Source organism: Sylvia atricapilla, chromosome 9, assembly GCF_009819655.1.
Source record: "Sylvia atricapilla isolate bSylAtr1 chromosome 9, bSylAtr1.pri, whole genome shotgun sequence".
In the NCBI taxonomy this organism is placed as follows: Eukaryota; Metazoa; Chordata; class Aves; order Passeriformes; family Sylviidae; genus Sylvia; species Sylvia atricapilla.
Window position 1 is genome coordinate 14,587,296 of NC_089148.1, and position 14,871 is coordinate 14,602,166.

Sequence of the window (14,871 nt, forward strand, 5' to 3'; positions counted from 1 at the left end):
TGCATCTGCTGGCAGCAGCAGAGAGATCCAGCCATAGGAGAGAAGGTCACAGCTGGAATATGAGCTGATTTCCACCCAGGGTTTGAAGATAGTCCTTCATGTAAATTAGGACAAAGCAGACACTGCCCCAGCGTGGACCCTATTTCCTATGGGCTTCTTCTAACCATCTCAAAATCTCTAAAGTAGGACAAGCAATTAAGACACCAGAGTGACTCCTGAAACACACTCACTTGCTCTCAGATAGAGTTGGTCCTGAGGCAATGGGGTCATGGGACTAACATGGGCTGTGCTACCTGGAATAAATTAGGTGGCCCTAATGAGCAACTATCAGCCTTTTTGACCACTGTTCCCCACCTGCATAACCCAGTTTGTCAGCATTCCTTGCCTAGGGCCCCATGGCAATTGACTGCCTTTACTGGCAGAGTCCCCTGGGGAGGGAAGCTGTTCCCAGTGAGGATGCTACAGGGGCCGTGAGCATTGATGGGCACGCCACAGGATATCTATTGATCACCCTCATTTATTTTTCCAGAAGCCTGGAGTGAGCCAGATTAATCTGTAGGTGATGTTTTCAGTGGCCTGCAGTGTTCATTTGAGGCATGCACACCCACATAAGGCTAAGACATGAACAATACAGAAACAATGACAATATTTCATAAAACATGGCTCTCTTTGAGCTGGTTTGGGCGCTGATAGTTGTGCCATAAAAAAGACCCTCTTTGAAAGTGCAGTTGCTGAAGGAAATCTCATTGCTGTCCTGCAGTCTTTGGTGGACAATGATTTTGGGTCTCACAAGGGTCACGGAAGCTGGCAGAAGCCAAGGTGTGGGCCCTGGTTACTGTAGATAACTCAGATGGGAAAAGGGGTTTCCCCCAAAAAACTGGGCAGGAGGAAATCTGCCAGCTGTACTGCCTGGGAAACCTGGGAAACAGCATGAGGCTGATGAAAAAATATGCACACACCTATGAGCCATTCATCGTTTGTCTAGACCAGGGAATTACTTTTTACTGCAAGATGCAGAGGTCAGCAGAGGAAAGGCCTCTTCTCTTTCATCCTCTTAGGAACACAGGCAGGCTGTGAGCCCTAAATTTCAAGCTTTGGGCCTGCAGTGTAATTTCAGCCAGTTTCCATCCCTGCTAAGGGAGGGCCAGGGACAGATTGCTCAAGGACCACACAGGGCAAAGACCTTCAATTCACTCTCCTGGGTGCCTGGTAAACCATACATCATTCATCAAAGACTTGACAAATCACAGCAATATAGCTAAGCTTAGAAGTAAAATTTCAGATTTTCCTTGCTTATGTGGGTGGGAAGCTGAGAGATGCCAAATCTAAGAGGGCTTAAAGGAACTCTTACTATTATTAAATGGTTTGCTGTTGGTATTTCTATAGTTCTGACATGATACTTTCATGGTTCAGGCCTATCAAGTTCAAGGCCACATACGGAGGAAAGGATAAATCCAGCCTGAAGAGTCAGTAACTCAATTAAAGGCAGGAGAACCAGGCAGATTCAGTCAGACAGCCATCCCACCTTGTGTGGAGCAATAGTCGATGATCTCTGTACTCCGGTACTTACCTGTGTCCATTATTTTAAGACATGGAGCCAGAGAAAGGCTTAAGGAAGGATTTAAAGAGGAGAGCAAGATGACAGGTAGGACTGCTCCTGCCTGCTGGCAAAGGATGGGTAAGGCTGCCTCTAGAATCCCTCGCAGTCCTATTTGCATGAGTCAGTGCTCTGGATTTGCTCATCACACATATGAGGAGTATCAGGGGTGTGCAAAGGAGCTGCTGGCTGGAAGTGTGGAGGTGTGAGTTAATGTGGAAGCAAGGAAGGAAGCAACGCAGGGAATGGCCCCAGTTAGAACACTCATCATTGCAGCTGAGATTCCATGAGTTATGGATGTGTCAGTAGGCTAAAGATGAGGTATGATTGCACGTAAGTTCAGAGAATCACAGAATCGTCAGGGGCAGAAGGGATCTCTGGAGATAATCCAGGCGGGTCTTGAATGTCTCCAGACAGGAAAAATCCATGACCTCCCCGGGCAGCCAGTTCCAGGGTTCCTTGCCGCGCTGTCCGGCAGCAGCAGAGCGCCGGCAGCTGTTCCCTGCGCAGGCAGGGACGGGCTCGGAGCCCTTGCAGGGTGTGCCAGCCAGTGAGATTTGACTGTCCCGGCTCAGGGCGCCAGCCATGGGAGTGCGGAGGAGGTGCCACAGCTCAGGGGCGTCAGGCAAAGACCAGGCACGGTTCAGACACAGGTTTAGCCTAAGAAAGATGAGTGAACACACAAGCATGGAAGCATCAAGAGTCGGGAGAGGTGTCCTGGGGACACGGTGGGATGCCCCTTGAGGACACAAGGCGGGTAAGTGGTGGCCCCAGAGTAGAGGAGGAGTCGGGTCAGCGGGGAGAGTATGAGATTCCTCCGGGCACGGGGGTTGGGAATCGGCGCCCGGGGAGGCGGCGGGGCCGGCGCGGCATCGAGGCGCGGCCACGCGGCGGGGCCGGCCGGAGGGAACTACGAGCCCCAGCGTGCCCCGCGGGGCGACGCGCGGCACGCGCCTGCGCGAGGGGGCGCGGCGGGTCGGAAGCCCCGCCCCCGGCGGCGGCGGGCGGCGCTGCGGTTGGACGGCGGCGCTGCCGCTCAGCGCGGGGTCGGGGGTCAGAGTGCGGGCGGTGAGTGGCGGTGCCGGGCACTCGTGGTGCGGAGTGCGGGGCGCGGGGCCCGGCCGGGCCGGGGCGGCTCCACCGCGGGGGTGGTGCGGGAGGCGGGCGGCGGCTCGGCCCAGCCCTGAGGGGCCCGGCCGGCGCGGGGGGCCCCGCAGGCCCGGCGGAGACACGGGGCCGCCGTGGCCCGGGGCGGGGGGTAAAGGCCCGGCGCGGAGCGGGGGCGCGGCCCGGCCCCCCGAGGCGGCGGGGCTCGACCCGGGGGCGTGGGGCTGCGGGCCGGGCGGGGCTGGGCGGGGCGGGGGTGCCGGTGGGGACCGGAGGCGGCCCCGGGCCGAGGGGAGGGCGCGGGGTGGCGGCGCCTCGTCGCCTCGACGCCCGGGCTGCCGGGCCCTCCGCACGCCGGGCCGGCCCTGAGGGGAGCTCTGCAGGGTGGCCGTGGCTGCGGTCCCACAGATCCCAGCTGGAGCGAGATCAGTTGCTTTCAGGGCTTGAGGAAGGGAAAACAGCCCGTCTGCCCAGGGGGTGGGCACGGGCTGAGCTGGAGGCAGCAGCAGCAAGGATTTTTTTATGTTTTGGGATGAGGAGGTCCATAATGAGGGAGTTGGAGATTTGTGTTTGGGGGGGGTTTCCTTTATTTTTTACTCTATGAGATTGAACTGATCACCTGTCTCAGATCGTGAGAGTGAAGTAAACTTGAGAAAGCTTAGGAGTACGGTCTGTTTACCTGTTTCTTGAGTGGCAGTAGGATTTTCTTCTTTTCTTTTTTTGCTGCTATGCTGTTACAGGTGTTTCTTCCAAACTAAGATGTATGAAGAGGTGTTGTCATTTACTGCTTATGTTCTGTCTTTTACAAGTCCTGTGTCTGGTGGATTTACGTGGTCATTGCTGGCCTGTTTGCTAATGTGTGACATTTGTTTTGCTACTTCTTTACTTATCTAGTTTCTTTATTGAGCTTTTGGTTCCAGAGATGGTGGATTGACAGCTGCTGTTTAGTCTGAACTCTTGATATTCTTTCAGCTGTGATGCAAGGGACCAGCAAGTTTTCTAATGTGTTAATGCTTGCACTGTGTCTCGGGAAGCATGAGGTATACAAGGCTCCAGGAAGGTACTTCTCCAAAGCACTTGTCCCATCAGATGCTGTTAAGAGCTGTTTGAGGATTTTACCTGATTTCTTTCTAATGGTAACTTGAATTTATTTTGTCCTGTAGTGTTTTTTTGCAACAATGTAGCATCTCATATCACTTGATATTGAAGTTGGCACTTGAACTTTTATCCAAGAATGAATGATTCTGAATTTTAGTGGTTTGTTAAAAGTCCAGTTGGTTAGTCCCTTCTGTGTAGGCTTGGGAAATTTGATTTCAGATGGTGTTTTTTATTTCAGATATTTTTGTTTTCATTTTGAAGCCCTGAATTCTGCCCTTTTCAACTGAATTTTCACATTAATTTACAGTGTGGACTAAATGCTTGTTTTGTTTCAAAGAGTGGCCCTGTGGCCCTTTCATGCATCTTGTTCCTCTCAAACTTTGGGTTGCTCTACCTGAATAGTGTGTTTGGTTTGGTTATTGTTTTTGTAAAATTGGTGTGTCTAGACAGATTTGAGTGGTACCAGAATCCAAAAGAAGAAAGTAATTAAAGCCTTTAAAAAATGCTAGTGTGCCTGATGCTAAATAAAGACCTTGGATTGAATAAACACTGATAGGACCTGAAGTTTCTGTTCTGCACTTGAGAGATACTTCAGTTTGCTTTCTTTAGAGGGCCTGATTACAGCTGGTTTGGTGCTTATCTTGTTTTGATTCTTTTAACTTCAGTAGGCCTTGATTTTATTTTATTTTTTTAACCCCATTAAATTTTGGAAATAGAGTTCTGGAAGATACTTAAATGTGTGAAGTATTTGCATTTTACCCTGTCTCTGTGTCAGTCCTGTGGCCACCTGCAGTGGAGGGTCCCCAGGCTGCAGAGTGCAGGTATGGTGATATCCAGGTAAATGGTGCAGGACTGCCCACTGTGCCTGGGCTTACAGGAGAGCATGGAAGGCTGTAAGCAACTGTGCTTTTGTTACAACTCTGTCTTGGATCTGAAGCAGGTATTTTTGCTAGAAATTGTCCTGCTGAGACTCCTGGTGTTTCACTCTAGTAGTGATGAGCTGACATGCCAGTACGGTGCCATGGCAAGCAGGGGAATAAGGGAAGAACTGGATAAGTTGAGACTGTCAAAATATAACCTAGAGCAGACCTGGCTGTGCTAGGGACCATTTGGACCATTTCCCTTCCCTAAGAGAAGTGATCTCACACTGGCCCAAGGCCTGGTGAAAAGTTATGTTCTCTCTTGACATGTTGTGTAGATAAAGATACTTCCCTTCCAACCAATTTTTTTATTTTTTTTTAATTACAGCTGTATTTGTTACAATTTTGTTACTTTTTTTTTTTCCTGTGGTTGAATATCAGGGTCAACAACTGCTCTAGCAGATTTTCTAGGTTGAGACTGGGTTGTGTGGAAACCATGCCCCACTGTAGCTGCTGCCCTGCTTGGAGCCTATGCCAGTGTACCAGGACAGAGCTCTGCCAGAGTACTGGCTTTCTTTTAACACTTCTGGAGCTCATTTGTGAAGATCAGAAGTTACCAGTGTGTTGAGCAATGCAAATCTTGTTTCCCTGAATCCAAGCTGAGATTCATTTGGCACTCTCAGGTGTTAACCTTCATTTTTCAGATAACGAAGGTGTGCAGCTGTATAAGTGGTTTGAACAACTGTGGCATTCATGTGTATGAAAATGAAGTAATTATGCGTGCCAGATTCCATTAAACAAAGGGTGGCCTACTATGTCTCCTTTCCACTAAATTAGGCCAATATGCAATAGTAGCTTTTACTGACTAGATGTGTAGTAGCTGCAAATCTCTAGCTCTTGGCACTGGGAGCTGTGCTGAGGATTGAGAGCATTGAAGTGCCATAAATTTCAGAACTTATCTGAAAGACCAGGGCTGGGAAAGTTTGAATGAAAACTGAGACATTATTATTTTGACAGAGAATGGATTGACCATTGGAACGAGCTCTCTGAAGGTAGAGGGGAACCTCCATTCTTCATGTTGCAATTCAAGGCCAGAAACTTTCCTGAAAGGTGTTCAAGCCCTTGGGCTCGATTAAGGAAATGGAAACTTGAGGGCCAGCATTACATGAGGTTGAGACAGGATGGTCTGATGGGCTTTGTGAATTCAAGTTTAATGTGTCTACACTGCTAGAGCCAAGATAACTTCTCCATTCTCTGCAAAGTGCCCTGTCATCCCAGGTGTCTCTGTCCTTGAGTACATGGTTTGGTGAGTGGCTGAGCTGACCAGCAGCTCTTGTGGCTCCTCTCGTTCCTGCTTCTGCCAGTGTGGGCCCATCCTCTTCTTTGAGCTTTTGTTTTCATCCAGCCTGGCCCTGCGCTAATTCATCTCACTAAACCAGCCAGCAACTATCTTGTTTTAATTGTGTTTTATTCTGGCTGTGTTAATCCTTTTATAGGTTCCTGTGGTTGAATCGGCTCACAGAAGGGCCAGACACGCTCAGGAACTGGTGTAACGTAATCAGCAGGAAAGTAAGACTGAGAGGAAAGGACAGGCCTGCCTCCTTTCGGCCTCCCAGAACTATTGGCTTGGTTAACCTCATTTTGTGTAGTTTCACACTGGTGCGTTTTCTTGCGGCTCCCAGGCAGAGGCAGGAGACTGGACTAGAGGATTTTTGGTCTGATCCTGTGCAACTGTTCTTTTCCTTAATAGCAGATCTGTTCTTCCTCTTTGGCTTTTGCTGTATGTGTCCCTGTTATTGCTTCTTTGTTTTAATTTTTGTTCTTTCCTTTCTCTGCGTTTCTTCTAAGTGACCAATCCTTTGCTGTGTGGAACTTCTTCAGACTCCAGCTTAGACCCGTTTGCTCATCTGCAGTTACTCTTGGAGAAGGTTTAAAAATACACAGCAAAGCCTGTCTTAGGAGACCAGTCAAGGAGCTGACGAAAGTGGGTTGCCTAGCAGAGGTGGCCTAATAAAATTGGAGTGGAATTGTACTGTGCATCATTGGGACGGCTTCTGGGTGGTCTGTTCAGACAAATTCGTGTCCTGCTGATGTGGAGTCTCGTGGGTTTCACTGTGTTGTTAAGTGAACTGAGATGTGTTTGTTTCACAGCTTTGTAGGGTGCCATAGCTCCAGCAAGTGCTTCCCTAAGTAATCAGCGCCTTCGGCCTTGCACATTGTGATCTCACAAGCCATCGCGTCTGTGATGTCACAATGGAAGAGATTCTGGTGCTCTGACATGTGTGGTCGTGCCTTTGACAAATCAGCCAAGGAACCCAGCGGCAAGAATGAGCTCAAGAAATGGGAGAGACCTTCCTTAACCAAAGAGTGCCCTCCATCCTTTAGTCAGCCTTTTTCCATGTTCACTTGTCTCTTCCATAATGACCATACAGAGGGAAACCAGTGCCTGTATAGGGTGAATTCTATTTTTCAGTTGACCTACCAAGATGCATGTTTCTCCCAGATGAGCAGTTGCCCAGCTCTCTTCCTGTACCCCTCATTCTTTTCTGTTGTTCCCCTCACATGTATTCATTCTAATTTTAGACTGTAAGTTCTTGAGAACAGGGACCTCCTCATCTGTAGTGGGAAGAGCCTGGGTGTGATTGTGGAGTACTGTAAAAACAAAATGATGAATGCCAAGTTGTATCTGAGCTGAGTAATGATGGGGCAGCATATAGACATGCCATGACATTACAAATTTTCCAAAACATAGGCATGGTTGTCTAGCAGTGCTGGAGACAAACCCAGCCAAACATGAAGGGAGTGTAGCCGTGAAGTGTACTGTTCTCATGTTCAAGTGCTGATACTGTGAGGTTAACAAATTAAAGAAAGAAGCAAATTTACTTGTCTAAAATTGTGTTACTTTATTAAACAGTTCTAAAAGCTTTGTCTTTTGTTATTTGTTTTACTTTATGTTGGTTTTTTTGCAAGTTCGAGTCGTGAGAGTGGATAAGCTGGTCTTGTTCATAGTCTCTTGTTTCCTGCCTCACAGGCTAGCCAGGTGCTGTCATTTTTGGACTGTAGTTCATCTAATGAAATGTCTGGGTTTAGGTTAAGGTTGATTAAAAAAACACCCTGAGTTATCTCTATTGTTCTTCAGTTATATCTTCACACAAGTGAAATATGGGCTCACATTTGACCTCTGAGTATGCATTTGAACAGCTACCAAAAGTGAAGTCCTGCATTTTTTGTTATACTGTGTTCGAGGTGTTGCTAAATGTGTGCAATTTCATTCTAGAGAGAGCATCTCTATTATCCGAACTTTTTTCCTCCATAATTCAATAAAATAGACAAACCTGACTTACATTTTTGATTTGTTTTGGTTACTCTAGCCTTGAGTTTAGTTGTCTGTGGGAGGCCAGGAGTCACAGCTGCCACTACACAGGTTTTGCACAAATAATAAACTGAAGCATTTTACTCCCAAAGCTTGCTTGCTTTTATTTTTTAATTTCAGTTTGTCTTGTAGTTTAGGTTAGCAGGGGATTTTCTTGTTTCGTAATATGGTGGAGGGCTGTCTTACATAACAAAGTAATTTGACATGTAAGTGAAGGCTCATAAAGTGTGATTTCTTGGGTCACACCACCAGTGTGTAGTTAGGTGTTGTCTTCCTGCCCCTTCCCTATTCAGCTTATCAAGCTGGAGAGTAAAGGCGAATATTTCGGACTTAAAGGCAAACTGTAATTTTAATTAGATGTAGTTGTAAAAAGTTCATATTTATGTTATGTGCCAGGAGTCATTAAGATCAAGTTCATAGGCTAATCTGTCCTGCCATTGATGAATTGGACTCCTCTGGAGCTTGTGTGGTGCACATCTCTGTGACTTCAGGGCAGCCCTGCAGGCAGGGGACAGCGTTTGCACTGCCCTGCTGGCTCTTGTCACCAGCATTCTTCACATGGCAGGAGTTCCCTGTCGTGTTCCTTGCTGCTTTGGTTGTCCCTAAGCAACTTTCCCAGTAGGAAACCTGGTGTGCAACAGCCGCCAGTGCAGATTCTCCGCTTCACACTCAGTGGGGCCCCTGGCAAAGCTGATGGCTACAGCTGGCACTTGCCTTTCTCTTGGCTTTCCTTCCTTACTGGTGATCAAACTGTTGTGCTTTAGTACCATGTGCTTGGACTGCTAAAGAAGCAAGAGCTGTGGTCAGCCTGAACTTGTCTTGGTACCTGCAGCTGATGTCCAGAGAAGATTTTTTTTTAATTTATTTTTAAAATATAGATGCTGATTTTAGCCAGTACTGTCACATGAGACACACACTGTTATACAGCACACAACATAAACTATCTTCCAGCTGAAACCCACTGCATATGGCCATGTCCCATCTTGCTGGCTGTAGCAAATGCAAAGTGCTGTCACATTTTCCTAGGTCTGTGTACAATCTGTCAAAATAATTCCTGAGGTCCAACCTCAGTTCATGGTCCCATTACATTTCATACGTATCTGTGTGAGGAATTTGAGCTGTGTGATATGAAATATTATCCTAGTAGGGTTGACTGCCAGATGTGACAGCTTGCACTGTCTGAGATTATAATCTGATCCTGTGTGTATAAGAAATATATATGGTGTTTTATGTAGGTTTGGAAATGGAATCACCGAACATGTGGATTTATATGGCTAGAACTAGGTTTTTAGTCTTTGAAGCTGCGTTGCTTACATCGTTGCCTCTTTGAAAAAAATACAGGATAATTACTAGTGCTTTGCATTGTCATAGCCATTATAAATGCTTTACATGACATCTAATAAAGTGTGTTTGCTCACCGGCTATCTTGTGCTCTGAGGCACTGTGACCTTGCCAAAGAAGATGATGTGAGGTCTTCCCAGGGCAGCCAGAGCAGTGGCTGGGTAAACATACCGTTAAAACTTCATTTGGCTGAAGGTGCAGCATTTGCAGTGGGGTTGCCCTTATTTGTATGCTGCCTGTGTAGGGAAATCCACATGCAATACCCCACTCATGCACCTTTGTTCAGAGCACTGCTCCCTCTGCTATATGAGAGAGTGGAGAGGGAGGCTGCTTTTGATGGGGAGCCTGATCCTGTTGATAGATGTGGACCACTGCAGAAGCTGTTATTATAAACAGGCACTGGATATTGGCTGTTACTTTCCTCCATGGATGTCACATGGGACTTTTGTGACCCTGACCTGCCATGCCAGGGTCTGGCACGATGCAGCTGTGTCTGTATGGGGACGTGCCTGAATCCTGCAAAGGCAGCTGGTTTACCTCTGCCATGGACTCAGTGGCTTGGAAGCCTCTGCACCACTGTGTGTAGTGCAACGCAGCCTGAAGATGCATGGGCTCCATGTCAGATACCCTGGTCTTGCTACCCAGTTAAGGTAGATTAGAGATCTTGCTGTGGGTGGGTGGATAATACATGTTTTATTGCCTGTGTATGATACAGGGGTTGAAGCCTGTCTGCCTCCCCCACTCCAACTGTGTCGTTTACTTGATGCAGTAGGCTAAAGACCAGGCTTTCCTGCAACTAATTTACAAGTTGCTTTATTCTGAGGGATTATATTTGTTGTGATGGGCCTTTAGATTCATAGTAGTTACAAGATTTAAAGCATGTATACCTTAAATATCTCTTATCTTGCACATACTAGAAGTAAATATAAGTAACTTCTATTTGGTTGCAATGCATTTATGAATGACAGCTGTAGATGGAACGGCAATAGGCAGAACTGAGCCCCTTTAAAATAAATGCCATGTTGGGTTTGGTTTTGAAAGTTGAGTTTTCAGATTTTAAAGTACCTGCTGTCTGGCACACTGCTTTAATAAAGCAAACAGCTTCAAAACATGGAAGCCTTAAGGCAGGGGCAATACATATATGCTGTGGAATTGGCAGTGTGGGCACTGGCTCAGTCTTAAACATTTCAACTTTGATTTTTGCCTTTCACTCAAAAGCCTGGAAAGGGAAGGTTACCAAATGCATGTTTACTCGAAGCACACAACCTGCTTAGCCGCAATTATCTCCTAATCTGGTCCTTCCGAGTTTCTCTGGTCTCGCAGGTAAATACAGATTTAGCTGTTATTCAAGGCATATTATTTACCTCATTAAGTGTGTGTTTTGGCACGTGCATTATTTACCTGACGGACTAACGGATGGGAGAGAGCAAATGCTGTCTTTTGTGCAAACAGTCACTTTGTTCATGAGCAGCAAGTCCCCATTTTGCCATGGCCACATTGTCTCCATGTCTCACAGTGGGCGCTTCCGTCCCTTCATGGTAGAGCAAAAAGCAAGGACAGGTGTGGGAGGGCAGTGCTCATAAAAGGGCAGATGAGTGGCATGTCAAGGGATGGAGTTCTACAAGCAGTGGGACCAACCATGGGGAGAGATTTAAATATCTATGTAGCAAGATGTGTGTGTATATATATGCATATACAGTTAGAGGGGGTACTCCTGTCCTTGTTCAAGAGGACTGAGTTGGTGCAATTTGCTTGTTTGGCTGTCAGTCCCTGTGCCCATCCATGTAACACCATGAGCTGGTCTTGACTTCTCATCCCTGTAGATCTGTTAACAGCCCTGAGGCTGACCCATCTTGGATAGTGACAATCCTGGCAACTTTTTCCTGCAAAGTTTTAGAAGAAAAGTTGCAGGAGGGAAATCCAGGTAGTCTCACACGGATAATACAATTAATTAAATAGTGTTTGTTATACAAAAGTTACAAGTGTTTGTTATGAATGAAAGTGTCAGAAGTTGATGGCTGAGTGAGGTATTTCTTTGAGAGGGAGACTGTACCCTACAGAGTCCTGCTTGCATTTTACAGTTCCTGCAGTCCCTGAGTGTGATTAGTTGAACTGATATCCTCCACTGAGAGAAATACCTGAAGTAAGAAGTTGAGTGTAGCACTGAAATCACATTTCTGAGAAACCTTGTATACAGAGCAAATGAGAACTTCACTGTGGAGGAGCCTTCCAGCCACCTGGATTTGTAATGGAAATGCTGTGTTTTGATGCAACTGGCAGTTGTTTCAGGGCCAAACTGTTTGGATAAGTTGTAGTGTTGGTGTGTGTATTGCTGTGTTTAATTTTTACCATGTATTAGAAACTGCATTGTATATGAAAAGATAAAAGGCCTTAGAAATTTCAGCAGAGCTTAGATTGGATATTCTGTGTTTTAGTTGGTTTGTGTTATGTTCTGGTATAATGAGGTTCAGCAGTGGGGTGTAATCTGGTGCCTGGAGCCATGACTGTGGTGTATCTCATCGTTCTTAATTTAGAGTACTTTGCAGAGGTTAATTTTCAGTTGCCTCTGGTTCTGGACACCTTAGGCTCAGTCCAAATGTCATCTGTTGTGCTTAGAGCAGGTTACTGTGTTATTTCAGGTTTGTGATGCTGGAACCTCCACTGGGAAGCACAAAGGGAATCCCTGTCAGAGTAGGACAGTGAACAGATACCAGTATAGATGAGATGTATGTGTGCGTGAGTAACCTGAGTTTCTCTTCAGTTTCAGATGCCTCTGGATGTTCAATGATAGCACTTCTCCATACTGGAGCAGCAAAGTTTCCTCAAAACTTACTTTCAAGGTCAAGACAAGCTGTGTTCCCCCTCTTCCCTGCTGGTGTTCTCAAAGGGTTCAGCTCCATCGTAAGCAGGAAACTGGCGTCCCACGGCTTTGGAGCTTCCATGGCAGCAATGTCATCCTTCCCTCCACAGAGATATCACTACTTCTTAGTGCTGGATTTTGAGGCTACGTGTGATAAGCCGCAGATTCATCCTCAGGTAAACAGCTAATCCTGTTAATTATTGCCTTGAAAGTTGCTGCTGCTCTTTGGAGAGGTAAAAGGAAAAAACACAGTGCTGGCTCACTAATTTTTTCTGGTTTGTCCCACCTCCTTTCTGTTGCTGGTTCTCCAGAGCTCTTGCCAGTCACCTGCTGTCTCAGGAGCAATGCCAGGACTGTTTGATGGGAATGAATAAAGGAGTCTGATTTCCATCAAGGAAGTGACAATTCATGTGTCATTGGAAACAACTTTAAGTCATGTATACTTGTCATTTGTCTGAACTGGGAAAAGTCTAAAAGTTTTTTTGCGGGAAACTTGCATTAATTGATAGCAGCCATGTTTGATGCTGCAAGGAAAAAGGCTGTTGGTAGTGAACAGCTTTAGCAAAAGAATATTTTGAATGATGGGAATATGTGCAACATAATGGTATTTCTAAGTAGAGAAGAAAAACAGTTTTTAGATAATTCCAGCTAGATCAGGTATCTTGCCTGGGTTTTAACTCTAGAGTGTAATGAGACAGGAATAGTTCAGCTTCAGAGAGGTCTTCCAGTGCTCTACCACTTGAGACATACAGAGATCTAGATGAAGTACAGAGCTTTTTTGCAAACAGTTCTTCCACAGTACTGTAGAGCAGATTAGTAAAAAAATTCTCAGTTGTCATCACGATGGGCCTAAGTTTTCAACTGGAAAACTGTGCTAAAAGGAAAACCCCTGATGTTGGGTTGGTAGCAAAGAAACAGAATTTCTGAAGTGGACCCAACCTCTTCTGCCAAGTAATTAGTCTGCATGTGTTGGCAATACCTGTATTGGGTCACAACAACTTCCTTTTGCTTTGTTTTGACTATATGAAAGGCGTAAGCAGTTTTCAGCGTGGTGTCTCGTTACTGAAGTGACTCAATGCAGCCTGTTCACTTCCCAGTGCTGCGGTGGTTTCCCTTGGACTTGTCCTAACAAAGGGTTGCTGCAAATTAGGATCAAACTTGACTCCCGTCTTCCCCAGTACTGCCTTGGTGGGTGCTGCCTGTTCTTCGTGTTTCTTGAAAAATGGATAACAAATTCCCTGCTCTTTTGCTGGCTCTTTGTGGGAGGCTGTTGTGGCTCTGCATCCAGTTCTACTAGCAGGCTCTTAACCGCTCTCCAAGTGAGATGTCGGCTATTTCCTGCATGCTCTGCCTCGGGTGCACAGACCTGTCAAAGCTGTAAATTGGATCTACCCTGTCCCTTTGGATATGGGCTTGGTCTGTGCACATTTTGATGCAAAACCATGATGCATGTGGAGCTAGTTTACAGCTGGCAGTAAAAAGGAGCATGAGTGGAATATGATTACTACTGTTTTAAGGAGCTTTGTCCCCAAGTCCTTGCCAGGGAAAGTAATGGTCTGGGCCAATGCAGATCTGCTATATATTTTCTTGGTGAGATAGCACCTTTAAGGTAGAGATGTTCTTCCGTGTTGTTTTTCCAGTCTGCTGTGTTCAGTGCCTGTCTGCATCATATAATGTGTTGAAAGGGCTGTCAGTCCCTCACATCCTCACCAACAAATTAGTTTGACAAATAAAGAAATTGCTTTTGCTACGTAGGGCTCAATGTAGCTAGAAAGGCTGAAGATGCTTGCCAAAATCTGAAAACTTTATAAAATGAGATTTCAGTTGACGCCCTTACATCTTTGCTGACCAGCATGGCTTTTGTCCTCTTCACTGCTAGGCTGTATGTCATGGTGAGCAAACTGTGCTATGCATTTCAGTGATGTTTTCTGCAAAATTTTAGTGGCAGGATCATTTACTGCAGGATTGATAGACAGGTTTTGGAGCTTTGGTCTCAGGTCAGAGCTGGGAGCCAGAAATGGTCAGGTGCTGATCTTCACTGTGATACTGATAATTTATCTGCTTTTATTTTAATACCTGCAAAATAGAAGTGTAGATACAATGAAATTCAAATGCATTGGGATTTGACGAGAAGGGTGTGTATACAGCTAAGCTAAGCTGTGATCCACGTTACTTTAAGTGGGTAGGCATAGTTGTAAATTTAGCCAGTTCTGCCTAAAAATCTTGCAAGAGTTCACTTGCCATCATACAGCACATTTCACATTTCTCACTCACTGCTCTTCAAAATATTCTGGCTTCTTACAAGAAACTACTGAAAGAGCTATCTTTTTATGTACACTAAGATATGTGACTGCCACATCTGCTCCCCCTCCCGTTCTATTTACTCGTGCTCCTCTGTAACTGGCAGCCTTGCTGGCTTTATCCCTGGGGAAGTCCTTCATGCTCATTCGTGAGCCCTGAAGACCCCTTCATTTCCATTCCCTTTCACATTGCCTGATCTCTCTCTGAGGTCTTGTGATATGGCCTCTGTAATGGGGATCAAGGAGGGTCAAGGACAGTGGTATTCCCCTGGGAAGCCATCTGCATTGTGGCTCCAGTGGCTGGAACTGCTGGCTGAGTGCCTTGTGGCCATTGC

The 14,871-nt window shown here is 46.1% G+C and overlaps 1 protein-coding gene across 5 annotated transcripts in view; it reads left to right on the plus strand.

The window, feature by feature from the left end:
• Nucleotides 1–2,593: 2,593 nt before the first annotated feature.
• Nucleotides 2,594–14,871, plus strand: part of ERI3 (ERI1 exoribonuclease family member 3) — a 131,104-nt gene continuing 118,826 nt past the window's right edge. For 3 of the 5 annotated variants that reach the window (XR_010744218.1, XM_066325005.1, XM_066325008.1), the window contains exons 1-2: nt 2,594–2,665; nt 12,138–12,412. Coding sequence is in view for 4 of the 5 variants with exons in the window: in XM_066325005.1 (XP_066181102.1) it covers nt 12,161–12,412 (252 nt within the window). In the remaining variant the exon portion in view is untranslated. The other 2 variants (XM_066325007.1, XM_066325006.1) reach the window with 2 other exon arrangements.